We start from the raw sequence: 27,715 nt of genomic DNA, 5'->3' as shown, positions 1-27,715 counted from the left end.
ATAATAGATGACTCTCCAGTAATTAGCTCGTATTGTATCCTACTTTATGATATATAGTAATTAGCTTGTATGTATCCCACGTACCCTATGGAATATAGACATGTCATTCATAAGTGGTGTTTTATGGTCGTGTCATTTATAAGTGGTATTATATGGTCATATTTATTGGTAATATTCGTCAAAAATATCACCTTGGTAATTATCTATTGTATCATACCTGTCATTGGAATCATTGTCAGTATTAGGAACTAGAGATCAACTTAACATTTAATAAGAGACTATATACATGTACTTACATAACGATCTTTAGTCATGTTAGTGAAGTCGTTATGATAGTATTGGTAAAATAAAAGTTATGGGATAGATGTACATTAGACAATTGTTTTAAGTAATACCACAAGAGAACAAGAAATCTTCTGAGTAGAGATATAAATAATCAACAAAACATTCCAAGTCAAGGAATTTGACATAAGGTGGAGGACCATATTATCTTTATGAAAATGAGAAATGGCAATGCTTATAAAGCAGCATACTAAATACCTTATAAGTTTAAAAATACAAAGATGTGGTATGACTACCACTGAAACAACTATCCACAAGACCAAATGACATAGAGGTTAACCTCTGCAGGTCACTTTAAGGCCTTCAACAATGGGCAAAACCATACCCTAGCTACTAAACACCAAATTTAACTTGTAAGCAGTTGTAAAAGTTTCAAAGACATTGAACCACCATGAGCGGGTGCCGGCAGGGGCCTGTAATAGTGTTGACACCTCTGCAGCCTCAAGCATCTGAAACTTAAACCTAAGTCAAGCATTTTGACTCTGTCAAGGCGAGACAAAAACAGAACATCTACAAAATTTGAAGCCAAAAATTCAATTTTCACCAATGCAGAGCTTGCACTAGAGCTTAGAACAAGTGATCCTAATATGCATAGTCCATTTATACGTGTTTCTCCTTTCTTGTTTTTTTCATATTAGACCGTTGGTTTTCCCGTTTGAATGGTTTTACACGTCTAGTAATTTATAGCTTGTTGTTCAGTGTGAGCCAAGGCTCTGTGTTGAAAGCCGTACATTGACCTATAATGGTTTACTTTTATAAATTGTCATTTGGATGGAGAGTTTCTCATTGGCACTCATACCACATCTTCCTATATCTATATAGTCCAGAAACAATAAACAGCTGGTATGGACTGGTTTTCATTCAAGCATTAGGTTTTGAAGGGAATCTGTTATTGTTATTCCAGCTTAATTATCATCCTTTTGTCAAATATCAGATAATATATATATATATAACAGTTGATTTGGACCAAATTTAAGTTGTTGAGTGTGGGTGGGGTTCATTAAGTCACATTCATAGGTTCAAAGAATTCATTTTGCTATTAAGAGATATAGTCTAATATAAATTACAAGGTTATTATACAACATTTTTTGTACTTGTAGGTTTAAAGTTTACCACCATATATTTTTATAATTACTATATCAAATTTCATCTATCATGACTGGATTACTGTAAATTCAAAAAGTATAGTAATTTTTTACAAAATGGACAAAAAAATGATATGAAGGAATGCAATTTTAGGAATATATGGGTACTGATATAGGGGCCAGCTGAATGACGCCTCAGGGTGCGGGTGTTTCTCACTGCTTTGCAGACCTATTGGTGACCTTCTGCTGTTGACTGTTTTATGGTTGGGTTGTTGTCTCTTTGACACATCCCCCATTTCCATTTTCCATTTTACTGATATGTATTAATAGATATATCAATAATAACCTCACAATATTTTCTGAATGTTCATGAGTATTAAGCATGTTTAGCCCTGCAATATTTTCCTGGTTTATTGCTAAGGATTATGATGCTTCAACCATATGCGCCAGTATATCTACTATTACTCAACCACGAACATTCTTACATGTCAAAGTTATCATCAATTTTCAGTTAATTTCCAAATATAATATTTATGAAGTTATTCTGTTACACCCCCACATTATCAATACAATCTAAATAATTGGTTATAGTGTATACACAACAGAATAAAACAATACATAATATAGAACTACTTTATTGATATTTTTATAAATACAATAAAATTAGAGTACTACTTGTTACATTATTAATTACATTTATATTGTTCAGTACTTTAAGGTTGATCTTTCATCAATTTCCTCTGGTGTAATATCAACTTATGCATTCTTATATGACGTCCTTATTACGCTTTGTTAACAAAGCCGTGTTCTAATGAGCACAAAAAATATGTTTGACACATGTGCACAGACTTACTGTTTATATTAACGTTATTTCCATCGTTATCCTTTTAAATATTTACATTTAAGCAGCTAACATAAACTTTTATTATATATTTTTATCAAACAACATATATTTGCCCTGCTCGTAGTTTTTAAACTTATCAAATATGAAATGTAATATACAGACTCCTCGGGGAGGACACGAGAACAGCCAAACATTCTTACGGTATTTTCGTACGCTTCGATCTCATGATAAATATATTAATTGTATTTGTCATATTAGAATCGAAATAATTCCTTCATGTCATGCTCTATGCTCATTTTAACATGGGTAGGCATTATATTTGACCACATTTTACACCTTGCTCAGTGTAAAATATCGACAAATATAATGCCTACCCATGTTAAAATGAGCTCTATGCATGACATGAAGGAATTATTTCTTAATTAGTAATGTCAACCAGGTCAATTTTTTTTTTACTGAGTTAATCCTATATAAATTTTGTTTCTAGATGACAGTTTTAAAAGAAGTTTGAAAAACAACAAATCAATGTGTGGTCTTGAGATCTGTAAAGTATAATTATAATATCTATTGACCAGGTAGCTCATTTATAGCCAATTATTTTTTTTCCTGATCAAAATATTATTTTTTTTAATAATCCAAGTGTGGTTAGTTTGATCTCAGCTCTTCATTGGTCAAAATCTTGCTTTCGACCAAAATTCCTAATTGAGAAATCACAAAAAAGGCTACGCATGATCTAGAGAACATCTTTTGCAGATTAGTAGAAAAGACAGATAAAGTTTGCCTAAAATTCATATAGGAAACCGATTCCACCACAAAAGAATGTGTAATATAATAATTCAGCACTCTCATGAGTTAAATTTCAAATATTTTAAAACGCTCTAAAATTAAAAATTTAACTGTTTGGTAGATTATATAAAAAAAAGAAGATGTGGTATGATTGCCAGTGAGACAACGCTCTACAAGAGACCAAAATGACACAGAAATTAATATACTGCATAGTCACTTGTAAAAGGCCCCAAAATGACAATGCAAAACAATTCAAACAGGAAAACTAACAGCCATATTTATATATGCATTTATCAAATGTTTATCCATGTTAATACATGTAGAGTGGCTTTGTGACCATTTTGAAAAAATAATGTGAAAATTTGATATGGTTAATATCTGTAAATTATATTTGTTCAGCATCTACCTTGTTTAACATGTTTAACATGTTTAAAGAAACTTTCAACCACAAAAAGAAACATATATATGCTTAACTATTTTTATCAAATTTCAGATTCTTTACCTTGACATGTTGAAAAATTTAATAATGGTCAACCAATAAATTACAAAATCTAAGTTGAAGCTTGATAAAAGATATGAAAACACCTTTGAAGTTTTGTTTTATACTCTAAAGACGGATAAAATATCAAGAATCACTACATTATGCTGAATAGAAGCGGTAAAGTTATAATTAATAATTTTGTATAAAATGTTATTGATATTTCTGCCTTTTTTGCAGAGTTACCTCCCTTTTCAATGCAAATCTCTATAGGAATTTTAAATTCGTGATGTTTAAGTCTTCCTCAAGTTAGAATTTTGTTGGACTTTTTTCTGTGTATAGTTGGGGTATAATGCTAAAACTTAAGTCTTCTGTTGCAATTACTTTAAGGTTAGGGTTAAATTAATGCTAGATTGACTGGACTATACTAAAGTTTATCAGATATCTTGACGTTAATTAGAATAAATAGTAAAACAGCTTGCCATACAACATGTATAACACATCCAAATTAATCTGTCAGGTGACTTAAAAACATCATTTTGTGTAAAATAATACTTACGCATCATATGTAATCCTGATAGAGGTCGGAATAAATGACCTCAGAATTGTTTGAGCTCTGGATTCAAAACACCAAATTGTTGGTTTGAATTTGTTACTCAACACCGGACAGTGTTCTAAAAGGAAACTTTTAAACTTTTGGTCCTTACAAGCAATCTGTGGTTTCTGCAAGTATATAAAAAAAAAAAAATATTTATATCAATTCACAAGGATTTTCTCATTTATTATATATCATGTATATATATAATATAGGAAATTTAAAAGCTATCATATCACTACCATAACAACAACCCCTTCTGTATTTAAAGTAAGTGAAGGAAGGTTTAGTACCTTTATACTTTCCATTTACATGATTTAGCACAAATTTATCATATATATCTTGAATTAATCGATCATGTTTCTCTCATCTCTCCCTTTTCAACAGAAATTTGACCTATTACAACATTAAACTATGTCATAATTATTAAATGAATAAGGCACCATGATAAATAAATGATAAACCCCCAAAAAATTGATTAAAATGTTAAAACTTTTTCAAATATCCCAAATTAATCTAGTTGCTCTCATCAGCTCTTTTTCAACAAAAATTCAACCTTTTTCAATGTCATTGTCATTGATATTGAATTAATATATTACCACAGTTAGGCAGCAACCATTTGATTTTCCGGGGGGGGCTATGGATTTTTTTTCTGGACAAATTTTTTTTCTTTCAATTTTAGCAATTACATATTGTGGCAGCTGAGGGTGAAACAAACAATATTTTTTTCACAGAATCAAAAACAAATTATTTTTTTCTCCAAAAACTGGAAACAAACTTTTTTTTCCAAAAAAAACCATAGCCCCCCCCCCAGAAAATCAAATGGTTGCTGTCTTATTGAGTATAATGTAAAACCTCCCGAAACAGATTTAAAATGTTAAAACAATACCCAATAACTTTATTATATACTGCTGATAATAAAATTTTTTTTTTTAATATAAATGTCACTTATTTTTTTTAAAACAAAAGCATATATACATATTTATATACATACCGCAACTTTTCATCACCTTCATGTCATGAGTGTAGTAATAGGGTTACCTTCATGACGAATAAAGGTAAAAATTCTTCCCAAATGACGTAAACAGTAATTTTTGGTGCATGACGATTAAATATACACTTTTGTACACAATAAGAAAATCTATGGATTTTGACAAATCACGATAACTTTTTCCCAAAAATTACGGTAGAGATAATTACATGAGACCTCTGATGAATCATGATAAGGATATTTTGACAAACCACAGTAAAATTTTAACCAATAGGACGCTTACAGTAGCTGAAAATGACTATTTGAGGCCCGACGGTAAAGGGTATTACTACCTCATTCACGATTGCCATAATCGTCCAAATAATTATGAAAGGCTATGATATTTCTTTTCTTTGACACCTCAACAATCTCATTAAAATCTGATGTTCTGATACAGAACATCGGATTTTAATGAGATTGGCCTTCCAACTTCCAAGACCTAATTCCGAACAGTGATCACTTCCGTTCCTGAACTATTTTCCTTTACTCCATCAATTAGTATAGAGTAGTATTCAGGCCTGTATGCAGATCGGAACTGGAACTGCCGGGAAGTTTGTTCCAAGACGTCATAATTATTTGGACTATAGATTGTCATTACTGACATTAGTTAATTTTATTAATAAATTAATTTACTAATTGCTATTTTCTAAAGTCTGATAACTTACCTTGACAACAAAGAGATAGTAATAACAGATGTATAATATAATAAAAGTTAAAGCTATCAATATTGAGGCATTTTCCCGGCAAAATTCTAAATGAGCACCAAAGTCCATCTTCCCTGCATCAAAACATCACATGTGAGAGAAATGTCAAATTATCTCCCCTGTGAACTTTTCCTTGAACTTGACAGGACAAGTCCATTTTTCAGACAGAGGACAAAGATAGGTCTTTGCCCCAAATTAATTTTATTCAAATGAATGAAATAGATACTTTATTTTCATGGGAAGAATATTCTCTGTTTTAAAAGATGATATATTTGCTATCATTTTTCAAATTGAAAAGATTAGTTTCACGATTTTTTGAAAAGATGGAAATGCCTGCCCTACCCTATGGTAAAAGTCTATTTACCCAATTCACTTCCTGTACAAAAAACTTTGAAAATGGCTACTGGAGCTTTGTTCGGTGGAAATAGTCGCTCTCAGAGCAAGAATCTGGTTGAATTTCGATGTGGCAAAATGTTTATGAAAGAGAAAATGGTCCACCCAGATAAAAGGAAGGGGTTGCTCTACGTGTATCAGGCTGAAGACTCTCTGATGCACTTTTGTTGGAAGGACAGGGGCACCGGCACAATCGAAGATGTACGAAAACTGCTATGTCATTTGGGGTTTTTAACATATTTTATGTTGATATATGCATTGTATTGCTCTAACTATTGCTAATATTTAAAGAAAGGAAATATTAGATTTGCACAACAAATACTAGTGTTTTTGTACATTTCTATGTACTGACTTTCTGAAATTAGGAGGAAAAGGGGGAGGGTGTTTTTCAAAGGGGTCTCATTTGGGGTTTCTGATCCTGAATCCTGCTTACTGTTTTGTCAGATTCCTGTATCTCGCTTACACTACCTATGTAAGCAATTCTCATTATTTATATTTTCCTGTTTTCACAGCACAATAATATGACTTCCATGTGTCACGCTTACAAAAAAACGATAATCCAGCGTCACACTTAGACCCAAAAGTGACCCACTTTCATGTTTTTTCGAAACTGAAACCAACTATTTTTTATTTTCTTCCAAGGTTAAATCATTTCTGACTCTGTTCTATTTTTATATTCTGACAGCTGTAGTAGAGGGACATTAAGGTTACCCATGCACATATGTTCGTCCCAAATTTGGTTTCCTTTTCTCACTTTAATTTGCCTCAACCAAATGTTTAGAAACTTATACAAAATGCTTATTTAATACCACAAAACACAGATCAATGTTTATTTTGGTCATGTTAGTGGTGTGACTTCAAGTGTTCTAGAGTCATACCAATAAGAAAGTTTTATTTTGATTTGATTCATATATAACAACCGTTTGAATGGTTTTACACTAGTAATTTTGGGGCCCTTTATAGCTTGTTGTTCGGTGTGAGCCATGGCTCCGTGTTGAAGGCCATACTTTAACCTATAATGGTTTACTTTTTAAATTGTTACTTGGATGGAGAGTTGTCTCATTGGCACTCACACCACATCTTCCTATATCTATAACAATACAAACATAAACTCTTGAGACATGTCATGATGTGAGAGATTTTTACCGAATATAAACGTAACATTTAAAACATCCAGCATACAGTCAGCAGACAAGATATATTACAGCATATTTAAATACATGCAAAGCAAGCCAAAGCTGAAGCACAACTAAAATATCAGCACAACTAAAATTAAGCACAAATAAAAAAATAGTACACATGCAAACATTTAAGACATAATAGCATGTTAGAGCAACTGTTAAAATATCAAAAAGCTTTAAATCTACATGCAGAAAAACAACAACTTGAACCATTCAAAGACTGAGTAAGGCTCTCAAATTGAGAAAAACTGTTTTCAGTCCTGAAATGGTCAGGTAGGCTGTTCCAAAGAGAAGCAGCTTCAAATTTAAAACTTTTCTTCCCAAACTGTGTGGACTGTAGAATATCAAGTATATCACTATATCTGAAAGAATATTTACAATCTTTTACATTTAATAAATCACGTAAACAGACAGGTGCTAATTTATTGACTGTATTAAAAGTTTCAATATGACAATAGCCATTGATCTTTGTCTTTTAATATGATCATTGACGGATGGAAAAAATAGCTGTTTTTTTCATTTCCGTCCTCTAGCTTAAAATTTAGCAAGGTCAAAACCAAATGTGATGAAACTTGTACACAATACTTATTACAACAAACTATAAAACTAAAATCAACTATAAATCAAGTACAAATTTGGATAGCGTCACTTTTATCGTTCTTCATTTATGTCCTGTTATATGATGTGCAAGCATGGGTATCACCTGTGTCTAACAGACACATTCTTCATTTACCTGCATACACAATGTATATGTAAACTAAATATATATATTCTAAAAACAAAAACAAGAAGAAACTGTCATCAGCAAAAATAATCAGAAAACAAGGTCTTAAAAAATTCAAATACAAAAAAAACTGTAGGATGACTCCTTAATAACTTATTTTAATTAAATGTAAGGTGAGCAGTACAGACTTCTGCAAGCCTCTTGTTTGTGAAATAAATGTTTTCTCTGTATATTTTTAGGATTTGATAATCTTCCCAGATGATATTGAGTTCAAACATGTTACTCAGTGTACAACAGGGAGAGTCTATGTCCTCAAGTTTAAGACATCAAGTAGAAAGTTCTTCTTTTGGATGCAGGTAGGTCTAACATGAACAGGGAGAGTCTCGCGTCCTTCAGCTCAAGACACTAAGCAGAAAGTTCTTCTTTTGGATGCAGGAAGGACATGTAGGAATTGTGATGCAAAAAAAACTTTTCATTTTCATTCTCAGAAAATGTTTGATAAGCAACTGAGTTTATTAATCCTTTGCAGGAATAATGTTAATTTGATCAATATTTTTATTTTTCTACATTGGCTAGAGGTATAGGGGAGGGTTGACATCTCACAAACATGTTTAACCCCGCCACATTTTTGCGCCTGTCCCAAGTCAGGAGCCTCTGGCCTTTGTTAGTCTTGTATCATTTTAACTTTAGTTTCTTGTGTACAATTTGGAAATTAGTATGGCGTTCATTATCACTGAACTAGTATATATTTGATTAGGGGCTAGCTGAAAGACGCCTCCGGGTGCGGGAATTTCTCGCTACATTGAAGACCTGTTGGTGATCTCTGCTGTAGTTTTTTTCTACGGTTGGGTTGTCTCTTTGACACATTCCCCATTTCCATTCTCAATTTTATTTTGTCTTTTAAAAACAAAATCGATTTCAATTTATTTAGTACACTAATAAATAAAGTCTGTAAACATTGATATGCATGATAAATGCTATTTTATTGTTCAAGTAATGATACTACACCTTCAATGAGTTGTTAATGGGAAGAAATAATTATACATTTTATTTCATGAACCTAAGATTGGTTTTCATGAGCATCATGATGAGTACTTCATAATTAACAGGAGAAATTATTTGATTCCAGGAACCTAAGAACGACAAGGATGAGGAATACCGCAAGAAGGTTAACGAATATCTGAATAATCCACCAACTCCAGGTTCCAGTCGAGGAGCTGGACTATCGTCTGATCTCTCTGGACTAGGTAAGAATATCTAAATAATCCACCAACACCAGGGTCCAGTCGAGGAGCTGGACTATCGTCTGATTTGTCTGGACTAGGTAAACTTTATTTATCCTGCAATAAGCCAACTGTTGACAATTTGTACAAAACATTTTTTTCACCTGGTTACTACTTAGAAATCAGCCTGACTTTAACAGAGCTTGTTCCATAATGTTGTAGAGAAGTGTATGGGCCATTAAATTAGGTAGGGTTAGAGGAAACATGTTTTATTTTATTTTTTCTGTCATGATTTATCACACCCACTAGAAACTACATATAAACTTTGATATTTTGTAGGTGATTCTGATTTACAGAGTATTCTCGGAGGAATGAGCCAGCAACAACTCATGCAGTTATTAGGTAGGATTGCAAACTTCAGTATTGTTATATTTCTAGATGTCTATTGTAAATTTGATAGCTGCAAATTTAGTTTACTGTAAACTGACGCCTCAGGTTGCGGGAATTTCTTGCTGCATTGAGGACCTGTTGGTGACCTTCTGCCATTATCTGTTCTATGGTCGGGTTGTTGTCTCTTTGACACATTTCCCATTTCCTTTCTCAATTGTATGAGTATGAAAGATGGATGTTTTGACCCATAACATCAGTAATAAATGATGACAGCCATTAGAATACATAACACTTACATATGATGAAAAGTTTTATTGTTGGCTGATCAGATATAATGTTTATTTTAAATAACGTTGCTTAGAATGCAATATTTTATACACCTCCCCCACAAATACCCAAACTAACACACACACAGCCTTGTGGGGCTATATTGCAATCACCTTGTCTGTTGCCTATGCGTCCTACTTTCAATTAATGAATGACTAATATTTTTTCTGTCTATGGAGAAATAACATAAAAATTTTTGTGCACACTGAACAACAGCGTAGCAGGTTATTTAACAGTGTGCACCACATTTTTTATGTTATTTCCAATAGACCAAAAAAATATTACAGTCATTTCTTATAATCTAATTCTGAATTCCATTTTAAACCGTAGAAAACCATGAAAAAACGTTGATGATGTCACAGTCACATGACTATATTATGTCTATGGGCTCATAACAAAATAATGTCACCCAATCAGAAGACGTGTTACATCCAAATTTAAATTATTGAATATTAACATCACACTTTTTAAACATTACCATGCTGTCAGACTGTAGAGAATGGTACATCTTTGGTCAACAGCTCGAGTTTCAATATTTAAGCACTTTTCATAATTTGTGAGATACCTGTTTTCTGTTTGAAGAGACTTTGAACAATGTTGAAATTTCAAATATATTGAATAAAAAGTTGTTTGTGCTTGTGTATTCTAGGACCAATGGGAATGGGAGGTCCAGGTGGTGGCCTGTCTGCCCTGATGGGAGCACGTCCTAGCAGTGCTCAATCAACAGCCTCTGAACCGTAAGTAATCCATTCTAATATCAACCTTTTAATGACCAATGGGAATGGGAGGTCCAGGTGGTGGACTGTCTGCCCTGATGGGAGCACGTCCTAGCAGTGCTCAATCAACAGCCTCTGAACCGTAAGTAATCCATTCTAATATCAACCTTTTAATGACCAATGGGAATGGGAGGTCCAGGTGGTGGACTGTCTGCTCTGATGGGAGCACGTCCTAGCAGTGCTCAGTCAACAGCCTCTGAACCGTAAGTAATCCATTCTAATATCAACCTTTTAATGACCAATGGGAATGGGAGGTCCAGGTGGTGGACTGTCTGCTCTGATGGGAGCACGTCCTAGTAGTGCTCAATCAACAGCCTCTGAACCGTAAGTAATCCATTCTAATATCAACCTTTTAATGACCAATGGGAATGGGAGGTCCAGGTGGTGGACTGTCTGCCCTGATGGGAGCACGTCCTAGCAGTGCTCAGTCAACAGCCTCTGAACCGTAAGTAATCCATTCTAATATCAACCTTTTAATGACCAATGGGAATGGGAGGTCCAGGTGGTGGACTGTCTGCCCTGATGGGAGCACGTCCTAGCAGTGCTCAATCAACAGCCTCTGAACCGTAAGTAAAACTGACCAAAATACTATTGAGGGGCCCACATGGCTCCTTGAAAAATAGAGAAATTTTCATCCCTGCAGGAGAGAGATTTTGAACATTACAATGACCATGATGACTTCATGATAACATCTGCCTTAAAATATTTTCTAAACCATTTTCAGTAAGTAAATTTATTGTTTGAATTCCAAATTTGAGATGCCAATTTTGCAATATGGTCAAAGACCACAATTATTTCGTAGTGCATTTCTTTTAGACATATTAGAACATAAATGAAAATTTAAAAAATCCCACCTGCGCTTTTTCAATGAAATTTTTACAGTGTGTTGTACTACTTTTGGGACAAATTATATGAAAATTATAGAAAACTTCATTGGTTCTAACTCAAAATATGGAAAATTTTATGTTTAGGGTGTCTTGAAATCTTTTAAGAGCTTCCAAAGTGCAAATTTTTAACCTTTTACAGCTGGACCAAATCACTACTTTCCTTTAAAATTCTGGACTCAAATTTTTTAACAGTGTAATTTCACCCCCTTATTTGCAATTTGAGGCATTACACATGGAGAAATAAATTTGGAAGGGTATAAAAATTAATGGTTACCCACTGTCAACACCTGACACTAGGGACTATATTTGTGGACAACGAAAATCAATGGACGACAATTGTGGTCCTGGACCTAATATAATCTGAAAAATATATTCATAACAGTATTTAGACTAAGTTTTTTCAGGTTTTTTTTGTGTGTTGGTAGCTGTCTGATTTGATGTTTACTTCTTGTCTGCTATTGTAACTAAGTATTTTAAGAAACCTCAAAATTACAATTTTACTCCTTTACATTTTTAGACCTCTGAGAGTGCAGTCATCTCCTGGTACCAGAGGATCCAGTAATGACCAACAGAGACCAGTCACTGCTGCTGCTCTACCTTCCCAGAATACAACAGCTGCAACCACGACAACTACTACGGGGACAACAAGTACTACAGCAGGGGCTGCCACTACAACCTCTACAGGGGGCAGCAAAACACCAATACAACTCAGTGATTTACAGAATATACTCTCTAGTATGAATGGTAGGTTTTATATTTTGATAGAAGGGCCAAGTACAGAAAAAAAAGATGTGGTATGATTGCCAACGAGACAACTCTCCACAATCATAACAAGATACCAAATGACACTGAAATTAACAATGATATAGGTCACCTTACAGTATAAATCAACAATAAGCAAAGCCCATACTGCATAGTCAGCTATAAACATGATAAAAGGGTCCGAAATGACAAAATAAAACAATTTAAACGAGAAAAGGGCTGATTAAGAATTTATTTTTGGGGTAATTCAGGTGGTTGAAACATGACTTTTAACATTTTATGAGTGGTGATTAATTTAAGAAGACAGCATGAACAATTATAATATATTATTTATTATGCATGGTGGGTACAATAAATACAATACATTTGCTTCTTGAACAGCCTAAATGATAAAATACATAGCAATAAATGTGTATCATAGCAGATTAATTGCTGTTCTTTATTTGATAGTTGCCTTTAACTTGTCTTTATGCAAAAGTTTGCCTGAAGATCTTTTAAAATCTTACATTTTAAGTGATTAGAATTTTTGAGAAAGATCCTCAATTTGAATGACCATTGATAATTTGTTTGTTGCTATTTTGCTTATGATGTTATAAATGTTTGCATTGACAACGCAACTTTCATCCTTAGTTTCTAGCGATATTTGTCAATATCTAGCGAGTATAAAACATGATATTTATAGATTATCGGTGATCATCTCAACGAGATTGATTTTCTCGCTTGAGCCGGGACGTGATAATCTTTTTATCGCTATTTTACCTATGACGACGTTGTCAATTTCGTGTCAATTTAGTTAGTAACGCCATGTGCATGCTTAGTTACTGGCGATAATTTTCCATCTCGGGTGAGTAGCATGATATGAAAATTATTACAAAAAAAGATCAAAGGAAAAATGCACAAATTAGCGATAAGAAAAATTATCAAAAAAAAAAATCAAAGGAAAACAAAATCCAAGATAGTGATAACAATGATACAGCAATCTTACAACAAATTAAAACCAGAAAAGGCAGCAATTTTACAACAACAAAAAACAGAAAAGACAACTGCCCAATACGCAGTTTTAAAAATTGATTTAAAGCTCTCTTGAAATATATTTTAAAATAGATGCATGTACTTTGTAGCAATTACTTAAAATGCACTAACAAGACCATAGTTGTACATTGAATACTGAACAAAAACTATCATATTGCTGCTTGTTCTCTAGAATACATATACCTAACTAATGTTTTTATATATTTTCTCTGATGTTTTTATATTCATTTCTAACTGATGTTAAATTTGCTACAGAATTTTACATTGTATATTTTTTTGATTTCAGTGCCTACAACGCCTAAAGAAAGTAAGTATAAAGTAAAACACAAATAACAAAAATTCTGAACTTCAAGGAAAATTCAAATTATATATATATATTCTAAACTACAACTTGTAATAACAGTTACATTTAGCATTTTAATTTTACCAAACTTTCTTCTTCCTTATATTTCCATGGTAGGATAGATTTACCATAAATTTAAATAACAAATATGAAAAAAATGAGAATGGAAATGGGGAATGTGTCAAAGAGGCAACAACCCGACCATATAAACATTGATGTTTATATTTTCATATGTTTGTAGGTGTAGATTTAGTTCAGGCTTTAAATCCTGAGTCCATGATTCCAATACTTGCCAACGCAGAGGTCCAGGAAAGACTAGTCAAATTCCTACCTGAAGGTGAAACTCTACCCAAAACAGAACAGGAACTGAGAAACACTATCCAGTCACCTCAATTTCAACAGGTAAGTTATCAGAGGGGGGGGGTGGGAAATAGGTAACTCTACCCAAAACTGAACAGGAACTGAGAAACACTATCCAGTCACCTCAATTCCAACAGGTAAGATATCAGAGGGGGTGGGGAATAGGTAACTCTACCCAAAACAGAACAGGAACTGAGAAACACTATCCAGTCACCTCAATTTCAACAGGTAAGATATCAGAGGGGAAAGGAGGGATAAACAGAATATGTACTGAGATACACTATCCAGTCACCTCAATTCCAACAGGTAAGTTATCAGAGGGGGTGGAGAGGGAAAAAACAGAACAGGAACTTAGAAACACTATTCAGTCACCTCAATTCCAACAGGTAAGTTTTGAGGGTTAGGGGAGGGAGAAAACAGGAAACACTACCCAAAACAGATCAGGCATTGAGAAACACTTTCCATTCACCTCAAATTAAAGACCAAATGTTCTCTAACGATTGAAGGTCTTCCCACATTTGATATCAAAACAATTGATAAGATGCTAAAATTTACTATGCCATAAGAAAGCTTACTTTACAATTATTCCGAAAATATATGGTTTCTATATACTTTTATTGAAAATAAGGGAGATAATTTGCTACTTTCAGTTAATGTAAGGTGATTTCCAGTGTCAATAAAAGGTCATTGTATGTTGATTCTAAATATTTGGTTTCTATGTATTTTTTCCCTTGAATTAGTGCAAACAATAGCTACTTAAGGTTTGCACAAGGTCACTTCTGGTTGATATGTTACAAGTTTATGAGTTACCTAACTATTTGCAAAAGACCCTTTGGCTTTATCATGTATCGCAATTAAAATTTTAACATTTTTAAAAAGGGTAATAACCTCTATAAGATATTATCAGATCGCTTTGGACTAAATTTACCGTATGTTTGTCCCAACAACTCAAACAATTAGCATCAGTTCTTTTACTTGTAGCTTTTATAGAATAAGATAAGAGGCACTCACAAGCAAAGGGCAAATTTAGAATATGACCTTGACCTTTGAACTTGACACCATTTTCTTTTTGGTGGACCAAGGAACTCAAATCGGGATAGCCTAGGTCTCTATCACTTACGGTTCATGAGTTTTGTAATCTCTCATGTCAAATACAAAAGGGGAAATATCTGTCATATGGAGTCTGCTTATCGCTTTGTTTAAAATTGACAGAAGCATTCTGAGGATTAAACAAGCAATTTGGAAAAAAATAAATTTGTCTATTTCTTTAATGTTTGCGAAGGAGATGCACACATAAGATAAACCGTGCTTGGGGAGATAACTTTTACAAAGAAAATTGTTCGGTTAAGCAGGGTCATAATTAAAAGCACATACACTTTGGATAAAATATACCAAATATCTAAAGCGACATGTTGCAAAACAAAAATTACAGACAAAAACGAAATTTGGCAGAAGAAAAAATAATAATCAGAACAAATACAATAGGTCTCTCCACAGAAAAGTGGAAAGACCTAAAAAGAAGAAGTAATGCAAAATGCATTTTAATAAATAAGCCAATTACACTGAGAATTAAGAAACAAGAAATAGTTATGATTTAAACAAAAAAAGGTATTGATATGAAAGATTAGGAGTTATTTCGAAAAGTATAAAATTACTTCTATCATTGTAGGCATTGTCATCGTTTAGTGCAGCATTACTGTCAGGACAGTTAGGTCCTCTGATGTATAAATTAACTTCTATCTTTATAGGCATTGTCATCGTTTAGTGCAGCATTACTGTCAGGACAGTTAGGTCCTCTGATGTATAAATTAACGTCTATCTTTATAGGCATTGTCATCGTTTAGTGCAGCATTACTGTCAGGACAGTTAGGTCCTCTGATGTATAAATTAACGTCTATCTTTATAGGCATTGTCATCGTTTAGTGCTGCGTTACTGTCAGGACAGTTAGGTCCTCTGATGTATAAATTAACTTCTATCTTTATAGGCATTGTCATCATTTAGTGCAGCATTACTGTCAGGACAGTTAGGTCCTCTGATGTATAAATTAACGTCTATCTTTATAGGCATTGTCATCGTTTAGTGCAGCATTACTGTCAGGACAGTTAGGTCCTCTGATGTATAAATTAACGTCTATCTTTATAGGCATTGTCATCGTTTAGTGCAGCATTACTGTCAGGACAGTTAGGTCCTCTGATGTATAAATTAACGTCTATCTTTATAGGCATTGTCATCGTTTAGTGCTGCGTTACTGTCAGGACAGTTAGGTCCTCTGATGTATAAATTAACTTCTATCTTTATAGGCATTGTCATCATTTAGTGCAGCATTACTGTCAGGACAGTTAGGTCCTCTGATGTATAAATTAACTTCTATCTTTATAGGCATTGTCATCGTTTAGTGCAGCATTACTGTCAGGACAGTTAGGTCCTCTGATGTATAAATTAACGTCTATCTTTATAGGCATTGTCATCGTTTAGTGCTGCGTTACTGTCAGGACAGTTAGGTCCTCTGATGTATAAATTAACTTCTATCTTTATAGGCATTGTCATCGTTTAGTGCAGCATTACTGTCAGGACAGTTAGGTCCTCTGATGTATAAATTAACGTCTATCTTTATAGGCATTGTCATCGTTTAGTGCAGCATTACTGTCAGGACAGTTAGGTCCTCTGATGTATAAATTAACGTCTATCTTTATAGGCATTGTCATCGTTTAGTGCTGCGTTACTGTCAGGACAGTTAGGTCCTCTGATGTATAAATTAACTTCTATCTTTATAGGCATTGTCATCATTTAGTGCAGCATTACTGTCAGGACAGTTAGGTCCTCTGATGTATAAATTAACGTCTATCTTTATAGGCATTGTCATAGTTTAGTGCAGCATTACTGTCAGGACAGTTAGGTCCTCTGATGTATAAATTAACGTCTATCTTTATAGGCATTGTCATCGTTTAGTGCAGCATTACTATCAGGACAGTTAGGTCCTCTGATGTATAAATTAACTTCTATCTTTATAGGCATTGTCATCGTTTAGTGCAGCATTACTGTCAGGACAGTTAGGTCCTCTGATGTATAAATTAACGTCTATCTTTATAGGCATTGTCATCGTTTAGTGCTGCGTTACTGTCAGGACAGTTAGGTCCTCTGATGTATAAATTAACTTCTATCTTTATAGGCATTGTCATCATTTAGTGCAGCATTACTGTCAGGACAGTTAGGTCCTCTGATGTATAAATTAACTTCTATCTTTATAGGCATTGTCATCGTTTAGTGCAGCATTACTGTCAGGACAGTTAGGTCCTCTGATGTATAAATTAACTTCTATCTTTATAGGCATTGTCATCGTTTAGTGAAGCATTACTGTCAGGACAGTTAGGTCCTCTGATGTATAAATTAACTTCTATCTTTATAGGCATTGTCATCGTTTAGTGCAGCGTTACTGTCAGGACAGTTAGGTCCTCTGATGTATAAATTAACTTCTATCTTTATAGGCATTGTCATCATTTAGTGCAGCATTACTATCAGGACAGTTAGGTCCTCTGATGTCACAGTTTGGTCTCGGTGAAGATGTGGCCAATGCTGCAGCTCAAGGAGGTAGGTCTAATACATTAAGGCATTCAATGTCTTTGGTGGAAAAGAGTGGGATTTACCATCAAACAACATTCATTTAATATAAAGGGTTATAGTCGTATCAAATGAACAATTCTCGTATTGCTGTTCTACATCTTGATAAGTCTGGAAGGTCCGTTACTGCTGTGTTAGTATTGTAAATTCAGATATTATTGCGAAAAATGTGGCAGGGTTATATCATATTAATTTAAACTTGATTTTTGATTTTTTTCATATATATTACACCAGATTATTCTCAATATCACAAAAATTTAAAAAGCATTTTAGTCTAAAATAATAAATGCACGCAATAATTACTGAATTTACAGTTATTCTATTTGTCAAGTATAGTTGGTTGATTTTGTAGTTCATCAAAACCAGAACACATAATACACAGATTAAATATGTTCAACTGTCACTCCTATATTTGTTTTGTTCATAGACTGCATCAATGAATTAAAATAACAAATTTATCGCTAACCATACAAAATGTTATATTTTTCATTCAAGACTGAGGTTTTTGTTTGTAATCATGGATTTTAGCGCATAGTTTATATGTTGGTAAGATGTTATATAATTAGCATTGATGCAACAAGTATTAACAGTGGAAGGTAAATATCTACACATCTACAGATCAAGTTTACACATCTACAGATCAAGTTTACACATCAACAAGTAGAGTTAATTGAAATGATGCTTAAGTTTTGAAGTCTTTGTAAAAAATTGTATGCAAACTTTGAATTTTAGATCAATTATAATTTTTATAATTTTACCTTTTTTTACATGATGCTTTAAAAAGAATATTGAATTATTTCAAGGCATTATTTTATTTTGTAGATCTTGGTGCTTTCGTCAAAGCCATGCAAGAACAGCAAAAGAAAAAAGATTCAGATGATGATAAAATGGACACTAAATAATTTTGTTGATGTTTTGTTTATGAGTATTCTTAAAATTGTGATGTTCTGATTACACATATTATTTAACATGAGTGTTTTATATTTCTTAATAAGCAGCTTGGTGACCCTCTACTTATCCTGTATAAAGATACTGTGGCTTCATTATTATTATTCGTTGGATATCATTTTATGTGAATTACGTGGAACAGATAAACCACGAAATAAATTGTTCAACGAATTTTCTGTAGTCTTGAATTCAGATTTCAGCAAAACCACAAAATTATATATCCACAAACATGCAAGTTTCCCTTAATTGACCAAAATTGGTACCCAAAAAAATAAATGAATCCACAGTATCCAGTTTTTTGCAAATAATTGTTCTTATTAGACAGAATTAAATACATGATGTTTCCAATAATATACATTTTTATGCACTCAAAACTTCTAATGGTCTGAAGTAAAACAAGACCACTTAATTTAATTTTCGTATAAAAGTTGACTCTCTGACATTCAGAAAATAGAAATATCTTAAACTTTAAATATATTATATTTTGAGATTTATTTGCCATGTTATTAACAAATACTCAATACTTGTAAGCAAATTCATTACAACTTAATTTGACGCATTTATGAAGAAATAAATATAAATTAATTTGATAAATGTCTTTATTATTGTGTTACATATGTTGAAAAAAATGACAATAATTTCCATGCATTTATATAGAAAAGAAGATGTGGTATGATTGCCAATGAAACAACTCCACAAGAGACCAAATGACACTGAAATTAACAACTAAAAGTCACTGTACAGCCTTCAACAATGAGCCAAGCCCATACCATTAACACATTTCTGGAATAAGTAGGTATATGATTAACCTCAAGGGCTGATAGTCAGCACTGTGAGCAGTTTTGACCTAGTGCTAATGACTGGATTAGTTTATAAGCGACACTCAGTACCAAAACACGGGAAAGATTTTTTGGAGAATACATATTAAAATTGTCGAAATAAAAAGGTGAAACCTCCAAGGTCAATTTGGTCTCAGTTAGGAGTTAGACATGGCTACTGTAAATTCAGAAATTTATGCGAGGTTTTTATTATTGCGAAAAATGCGACTGAGTTGTAAACGCAATAATTTAAACTCACATTTTGAAATAGTTTATATGAATTTAATAGGATACTTCTCAAAATCGTAAAAATTAAAATCGCATTTAAGTCTGAAATGACAAAATCGCAATAATAAATGCACGCAATAATTTCTGAATTTACAGTATTTAAATTTGACAACCAAAAATGTGTAATTTACACATTTTGATATTTAAGTATGAATTGAACTTCGTGTGGTCAATCTACTGAAATCAATCAACACTATTGCTTGGTGAATTAGACATCTTTTCTAAAACCTCAACATTTAAATTAAAGCCAAACATGATATCTAGTTTTGACAACGAGGTGGTTGCATGATGTGTAACATTGTAGATAAACTAGGCATTCAGAGTAACTCTTGATCATCTATCCTGTCTGTCTCATCTTCATTTCAGAACTTCAGTTTGTCTCAATCAAACCTTGTGAAACTCGCACACATTACTTAGAAACAAAACTAGCAGTGTGAATTTGGGCAGTGAGTCTTTTACCTTTCTAGAGTAATGCCCTTTTTTTACTTGGAAAATTGCAAAGCTTAAACGGGAGCATTATGTCCTCAAAAACAGAGCTGTATTGTTAGCTTCATAATATTGTTTACAGTTTATCATTTCATGACTTGGTCACAAAGTATTTTATCTATTAAATCTGGAAACCAAAGAAATCCCAATTTTACAGGTATAAAAGGGTATACAATTAATGAAATTTGCTTATTGTTGAAGGCTTTTCAGTTGTTTAATGTCTTATAATTAGTCTCTGGTAAAGAGTTGTCTCATTGGCAATAATACTACATTTTATTTTTATAACTCAAACCAATTGAGTTATACTTTTATCTGTAATTTGTTCAAAAGTCGTAGGGTACATAGTAAACCAGAAACCAAAAAAGTTATGGAGGAAAGATCAGACATATGTATCCCTATGTACCTTTTCTCTTTAAGGCCAGGGTATCCTCCAAATCTTGAAACGAAAAGTTAAATACAAATTGTTAATGCTGCCTCTAGATTGTAGTTCCTTGGTCTTGTATCGGATCCAGTGGCTTTCACCACAGGTGAGGGAAAAATTCAAATTGAGCTGACCAAGAAAGCTTTTGAATGCAGGTATAATTCTGGGACTTAACCATTGTAACATAAAGAAGTGTAACATTGGATTGCTGTCTGATTGACATATACAAAACTAAATATTTAGACGACGAGGGCTCATTAACATTTTTTTAAACAACCAATGATCTCATTGGGATATGTGTTATATCAAGTTATCAAAGTTGCGCTTGTTTTAATAAGCTTTTCCCTTTTTTTATCATTTGAATGGTTTTACACTAGTAATTTTTGTGACCCTTTATAGCTTGCTGTTCAGTGTGAACAAGGCTTTATGTTTAAGACCGTACTTTGACCTATAATGGTTGACTTTAAGAAATTGTGACTTGGATGGAGAATTGTCTCATTGGCACTCATACCACATCTTCTTATATGGACTGATCAAACTTGCATTTGTTTTTATTAGGCTTGTTTGTATCAATTGAACAAATAATTCTCAACACAACTTTCACTTTTTTATGTTTTTTTTATTTATTTTTTTTATTTTGACAAATAAGATTAGTAGCAGTGGGTTCTTTCATTGCAAGTTTTAAAAAACCTAATAATTAAGTTACAATACAAAAACCCACTTAGGACTATTCAAATAAAATGTATGCGGGAGGGTAGGAAGGGACTTTCAAAAATATTCCTTCAACCAAGAACAATGTTTTAGATAATTTTGTATAATGGTTAAAGACTCATACTGAAAAAATACCCATGACCCACATTCAATCATTAAAGTTCCTTCCTACCCTCCCACCCACATTTTAATGGAATAGCCCTGAATGAGAAAATCAAACCATGTTTCCCCTACCCCAAATTTATCTAAATTAACAAACCAACTTTTCAACAAAAGAATTCAATTCAAAGTTAAATTTGTTCACAGCCATATAAATTTAAACATGTCAATACATGCAGAAGTGGTGTGACTTGACCCTGTTTAACATAAACATTGTATGATTGACAAGGGTGATAACTCTTTAACAAACTATATAATTGACAGCCTCTTGTCGGTCATACAGTCTTTCAATAAACAGGAACAAGAAGTGGTGAATAAGTTGGTTTGTAATGTATGATTATTTCCTTCTCAAATGATTTAAATAAGAACAATGATAACTAAACATATGTCAACAAATGGTCATGTGACAAGGAAATATCTAAGATCAAATGATTTCTAAAAATAGGAATAATGATCATGTGACATGGAAATACTTAAAATCAAATGATTTCTTAGAGTAGTAAAAGTGATCATGTGAGAAAGATATACCAAATATCACATGGTTTCTATAAATAGGAATATGTGTATAAATGTGCTGAACGTCACTAATGCTTTTGATTATTTTTCAAGTGTATAAAATGTTCCAATATAAAGTGTATTCCTACAATCTTATTCCAAGATATCATTTGACTAATAAATTAATAGTAATTTTGACATGGTTGGATTTACTCATAAAAATGCAACAAAATAACTGACAAACTATATGGAGACATACTTCAAATTATAAAACAATAACATTTTTGAACAGTAAAATATTCACGATTTTCAAACTAGAGATAAAGAGTTAATTCCTTTAGATGTTATGTTACTAAAACAATCAGATATAAAAGGAGAATTACTTGGAACTTCAAAAATATTTTACAATTCTATTTTTTTTTTTAAATTTCAATGTATGATTGTATTGAAAAGATGGCATAATTTTGTTTTTTACTGATTTGAAAATGTCACTTCAGCAAAAAACTGTATGGGCCGTTCTACCTAAACAAACATGGCACATAAAGAAGGCACTTTGAAATAGGAGTAACCAAATATAGAGGCAAATTTATAATTTGGTCTACACTTTCACAAAACATAAAAGCCCATCCGTAAATTTCGAAGTGCCTTCCTTGGGTGCCATGTAAGTTTGGATAAAACAGCTGTTATTGTTTATTTGAAGATGTCTCCCATTTGCCATACAGTTTATACTAAAAAGATATATTATGATTATACATGAAGACAACATTTTAAAGTTGATGTAAAGAAAAAAATCACAAAGACATGAATACATATTTTTTTTGCTACAAGTGTACTAAGAATGCTAAGTCATGAGCAAAAAATACAAAAAAACATTCTGGAATATGTAATAAATTTATCCTTTAATTCATTAAATATTACATTATCAAAATTCTTTTCTATACATTTTATACTTTTTCCAGCATTCATCTTGAATTTTTCTGCAAAATGAAATTTTCTATTTAAATATTTCATTGATTTACAGTTTGTCTTTATTTAAAAAAAACAAAAGTAAAAAAAGTGTTTTTTTTTAATTCAATTTAAACCTCCCATAACTACTAAAAGTACACTTTTTGAAATGACTTATTATTTTTTCCTCACATCACGTTTATAAAGGAGTACTAGAGCCCTCTTAAGGCTGGAATACAGTTTTGAGAAAGTCCATATATACACATATCTTATTTTATGCTCCCCTTTCTAATTGAAAAACACATAAAATTTAAATTGCAAACAAAATAAATCAGTGTGTTTTAAATATATAACAATTTATTTTAGATTACACAAGAATTTGAACGTTACCATTCCACATAAAATCAAAAATGTATTCCTTAAATTTCAGAAGCATTCTCGTAATTAAATAAACCTCCTAAAAAAATCCACTTCTAATAAAAATGGACTTCCTTAAGAAAGATATTCAACTGTAAAAATTACAACTCCCAAAATACTTTCATTTAATAACAACCCATAGAAGGACATTTAAACTACAAGAGTTACTGGACTTGTTGCCTAGTTACATAAAACATTGTTGTCTTCACATGTATTCATTCAAGAGTTCCCACCCAAACTTTGAAGAAAATATTCATCACAACAATTTCAAGAGTTACCCAAAATATTTGAATTTCTGTTTCAATTTATTTAAAAGATTTAAACCAATAAATACCTTTCCTGTAATAAATAAACTCATAACTGACAGGGAAAGCTATTGATCATAATGTTAGACTTCTTTGTCAACAAATCAAATTAATATTTTAGGTCGACCTAGGTTTATAAGGGACACAACTCTCTAAAATCTCTATTACGCTTGTAGCATTGGATTTCCATACATATATTTTAAGCTTATATGTAATACAGATTATTCTTATTCTGTATCATATGAAAGCTTAAAATACCATTGTCCAAACTGCCTACCACAAACTCATCACTGATGTAAAGAGTTGTCTCCCTTAAACCATGCCAACCTCCTGTAAACAGTAGAAAAAAGATAACGTTTGGGACCAGTTTTTGCACATAATTAACTTAAAAGTATCCATAAATGCTCAGGCTGTAAATGGTATGATAAAAAGGTACAAAGAGAAAAAGAAAAAAAGAAAATGCTCTCTTATGCAACAACTGGTTCCAACATGTAAAATTCCACTAACAGGTTACCAGTAATTCAACAATCATTTGCAGTCTTATTTCAAAGTCAATAATAAAGCAGTAAAACATCAATCTTGAACAAATTGTGAAGATTAAAATAAGCTTTGTTCTTCTTCAAATTGGGTAGGTCAAAGTTCATCAATGTGTCTACATCTGTCCGACCCGACCAGGGGCACCACTAAGTGTAGAGTGTCTACATCTGTCCGACCCGACCAGGGGCACCACTAAGTGTAGAGTTGGCAAGTTGATCACTGGTCTTCATATGTGGGCTGAAATATAAAAAAAACTTAGGTTAAATACATTTTCTCAAAATAAAAATTCATCGGATGTTTACATTTTATGAATATTGTAGGTTTATTTTTAAGGCCATATGATTTTCTGGGGAGGCCTGGGATTTAATATCAAGCAATTCTATTTTTTCTCAAACTGCAAACCAAGCTAAAATTGCTGTTTATTTTAGTTGCTCCAAAGTAAGATTTTTTTCTTTACATCATACATGATATATACTTGCTTGATATTAAGCCAACATACTTTTTTAGCATCTGAATTTAGCTAATCTCATGTAGTTATGACCTTGACCTTGGAAGCCATCTCAAAATAATATGCATACAGGATATTTTTCTGGTTATGCCACCATTTATATGCATGGTTCTTAGCAACCTCATATTAAGATTCATGAGTCATTGTATTTAAAACCATCAACCAAGAAACAGGGAACTAACTAAATATGAATATGAATTCAATTTTACTTTAGTATCTGACCTTGACCTTTGATGAAATGACCTCAAGAATTTAAAGGGATCATCCATTCATAAGTAATTGTATTACCAAGTAAGGTTGGAATTTATTATAAAGTATTTGATTTATAATCAGGAAACCAAGCTGACTAAACGATGGATAAACAAGAATGTGTTCATAGTACACAGATGCCCCATCCGCATGATCCTTTTCTATGTTCAGTGGACAGTGAAATTAGGGTCAAAACTCTAATTTGGCATTAATATTAGAAAGATCATATCATATGGAATATGTATACTAAGTTTCAAGTTGATTCGATTTCAACTTCAACAACCAGATGCTCCGCAGGGCGTAGCTTTATACGACCGCAGAGGTTGAACCCTGAACGGTTGGAGCAAGTATGGACACAACATTCAAGCTGGATTCAGCTCAAAATTTGGATTGTGATTAAATAGTTGACACAGCATAGGTTTCTGACACAGAATGAATGTGTTCTAATGAACTTAATTTTTTTGTTTTCTCTTAGACCAATTCACTATGCTGTTGAATATTAATCCTCTCAAAAAAATGTTTGAAGAAATTTTCATTTTTTTTATGAAATTTCAAATGAGAAAATTGAACCCAATTTTTTTAATCACATCCCCCTTTCCCTTATTCCAAAACTAATCTCAATTAAATTTCTAATGGAGTTTGCAACAATAGCTGCTCATTTAAATACATCATAAAATATTAAGATGTAAAAAAACTGCTTGTTATCACTGAATGGTAAAGATTATTTTAATTTATCAGTTGGTAGTAAGAAGTGAATATACAAATTGTATATAACAAAGATTTGAGTTGATTCTGGACAAAGAAAGATAACTCCAATTAAAAAAAAATATTGCTATTTCACAATATTGTGAAATTAGATATTTCTTGCTTACTATTCTGGACAAAGAAAGATAACTCTAATTAAAAAAAGATATTGCTATTTCACAATATTGTGCAATTAGATATTTCTTGCCATTGTGCAATACTCTGCAATTGAAAAGACTTGCTATTGCACAATACTTAATATAATATTTTAGATCCTGATTTGGACCAACTTGAAAACTGGGCCCATAATCAAAAATCTAAGTACATGTTTGAATTCAGCATATCAAAGAACCCCAAGATTTCAATTTTTGTTAAAATCAAACTAAGTTTAATTTTGGACCCTTTGGACTTTAATGTAGACCAATTTGAAAACAGGACCAAAAATGAGGAATCTACATACACAGTTAGATTTGGCATATCAAAGAACCCCATTTATTCAATTTTTGATGAAATCAAACAAAGTTTAATTTTGGACCCCGATTTGGACCAACTTGAAAACAGGGCCGATAATCAAGAATCTGAATAAATTTTTAGATTCAGCATATCAAAGAACCCAACCGATTAATTTTTTGTCAAAATCAAACTAAGTTTAATTTTGGACCCTTTGGACATAAATGTAGACCAATTTGAAAATGGGACCAAAAATTAAGAATCTACATACACAGTTAGATTCCGCATATCAAAGAACCCCAATTATTCAATTCTTGATGAAATCAAACAAAGTTTAATTTTGGACCCTTTGGGCCCCTTTTTCTTAAACTGTTAGGACCAAAACTCCCAAAATCAATACCAACCTTCCTTTTATGGTCATAAACCTTGTGTTTAAATTTCATAGATTTCTATTTACTTATACTAAAGTTATGGTGCGAAAACCAAGAAAAAGGCTTATTTGGGTCCCTTTTTGGCCCCTAATTCCTAAACTGTTGGGACCTAAACTCCCAAAATCAATACCAACCTTCATTTTGTGGTCATAAACATTGTGTTTAAATTTCATTGATTTCTATTAACTTAAACTAAAGTAATTGTGTGAAAACCAAGAATAATGCTTATTTGGGCCCTTTTTTGGCCCCTAATTCCTAAACTGTTGAAACCAAAACTCCCAAAAATCAATCCCAACCTTTCTTTTGTGGTCATAAATCTTGTGTCAAAATTTCATATATTTCTATTAACTTAAACTAAAGTTATAGTGCGAAAACCAAGAAAATGCTTATTTGGGCCCTTTTTGGCCCCTAACTCCTAAAATATTATGACCAAAACTCCCAAAATCAATACCAACCTTCCTTTTGTGGTCATAAACCTTGTGTTAAAATTTCATAGATTTCTATTCACTTTTACTAAAGTTAGAATGCGAAAACTAAAAGTATTCGGACGACGACGACGACGACGCCAACGTGATAGCAATATACGACGAAATTTTTTTCAAAATTTGCGGTCGTATAAAAACTTAAATCTGAAGTGGGACAGACGAACAAACGAATGGACGAACAGAACACATAATGCCAATAAATGGGGCATAAAAACTATCTCAGATAATTTGTCACAAGGGTTACTGTAAATTCAGAAATTTAATGTGTGCATTTGATATCACGATTGTTAAAGTATGAACAAAAATGTGATTTCAATTTTAAGAAAAGCTACATAGTTACATGTTGTGACTTTTTATTATTGAGATACTATGAATAAATCCCTAACAATTATTTCTGAATTTGCAGTGTATTAAATAGCAATTATATCAATTATAAC

General features: G+C 32.4%; 3 protein-coding genes across 13 annotated transcripts in view; 1 reads left to right on the top strand and 2 right to left on the bottom strand.

The window, feature by feature from the left end:
• Positions 1 to 5,985, bottom strand: part of LOC134691511 (phospholipase ABHD3-like) — a 51,799-nt gene extending 45,814 nt beyond the window's left edge. For both annotated transcript variants that reach the window (XM_063552060.1, XM_063552059.1), the window contains exons 1-2: positions 5,826 to 5,985; positions 4,095 to 4,258 (exon numbers count right to left, since the gene is read on the bottom strand). In XM_063552060.1, the coding sequence (XP_063408130.1) occupies positions 4,095 to 4,258; positions 5,826 to 5,933 (272 nt within the window). In that variant the 5' untranslated portion in view covers positions 5,934 to 5,985. The remainder of the gene's footprint in view (positions 1 to 4,094; positions 4,259 to 5,825) is intronic.
• A 235-nt stretch (positions 5,986 to 6,220) lies between these two features.
• Positions 6,221 to 19,028, top strand: LOC134691508 (proteasomal ubiquitin receptor ADRM1-like). Of its 10 annotated transcripts, none has more exons than XM_063552054.1 (12): positions 6,221 to 6,458; positions 8,402 to 8,518; positions 9,292 to 9,364; positions 9,442 to 9,486; positions 9,725 to 9,787; positions 10,752 to 10,839; positions 12,283 to 12,509; positions 13,846 to 13,866; positions 14,144 to 14,304; positions 17,670 to 17,712; positions 17,792 to 17,851; positions 18,704 to 19,028. In XM_063552054.1, the coding sequence occupies exons 1-12, from the start codon at positions 6,261 to 6,263 to the stop codon at positions 18,781 to 18,783; spliced, it is 1,176 nt and encodes a 391-aa protein (XP_063408124.1). In that variant the 5' UTR covers positions 6,221 to 6,260; the 3' UTR covers positions 18,784 to 19,028. The 10 variants fall into 10 exon arrangements, with proteins under 10 accessions (XP_063408124.1, XP_063408122.1, XP_063408121.1 ...); XM_063552052.1 differs by lacking the exon at positions 17,670 to 17,712 and adding an exon at positions 17,433 to 17,475; XM_063552051.1 differs by lacking the exon at positions 17,670 to 17,712 and adding an exon at positions 17,038 to 17,080.
• A 2,412-nt stretch (positions 19,029 to 21,440) lies between these two features.
• Positions 21,441 to 27,715, bottom strand: part of LOC134690276 (double-stranded RNA-binding protein Staufen homolog) — a 37,403-nt gene continuing 31,128 nt past the window's right edge. The window contains exon 16 of the mRNA XM_063550253.1: positions 21,441 to 24,648. Coding sequence (XP_063406323.1) covers positions 24,573 to 24,648 — 76 coding nt within the window. The 3' untranslated portion in view covers positions 21,441 to 24,572. The remainder of the gene's footprint in view (positions 24,649 to 27,715) is intronic.

This window comes from Mytilus trossulus, chromosome 11 (assembly GCF_036588685.1).
Source record: "Mytilus trossulus isolate FHL-02 chromosome 11, PNRI_Mtr1.1.1.hap1, whole genome shotgun sequence".
In the NCBI taxonomy this organism is placed as follows: domain Eukaryota; kingdom Metazoa; phylum Mollusca; class Bivalvia; order Mytilida; family Mytilidae; genus Mytilus; species Mytilus trossulus.
Note: the sequence above shows the minus strand (reverse complement) of the source record. Positions and strands in the feature narration are given on the sequence as shown.

Bases quoted from the DNA above. Each gene is read 5' to 3' on its own strand.
- LOC134691508 (XM_063552045.1), top strand. From the start codon at position 6,261: ATGGCTACTGGAGCTTTGTTCGGTGGAAATAGTCGCTCTCAGAGCAAG. The intron at 8,519-9,291 runs GTAGGTCTAACA...ATTTGATTCCAG, and splicing joins AGTTCTTCTTTTGGATGCAG to GAACCTAAGAACGACAAGGA. The intron at 12,510-13,845 runs GTAGGTTTTATA...TTTTGATTTCAG, and splicing joins TATACTCTCTAGTATGAATG to TGCCTACAACGCCTAAAGAA.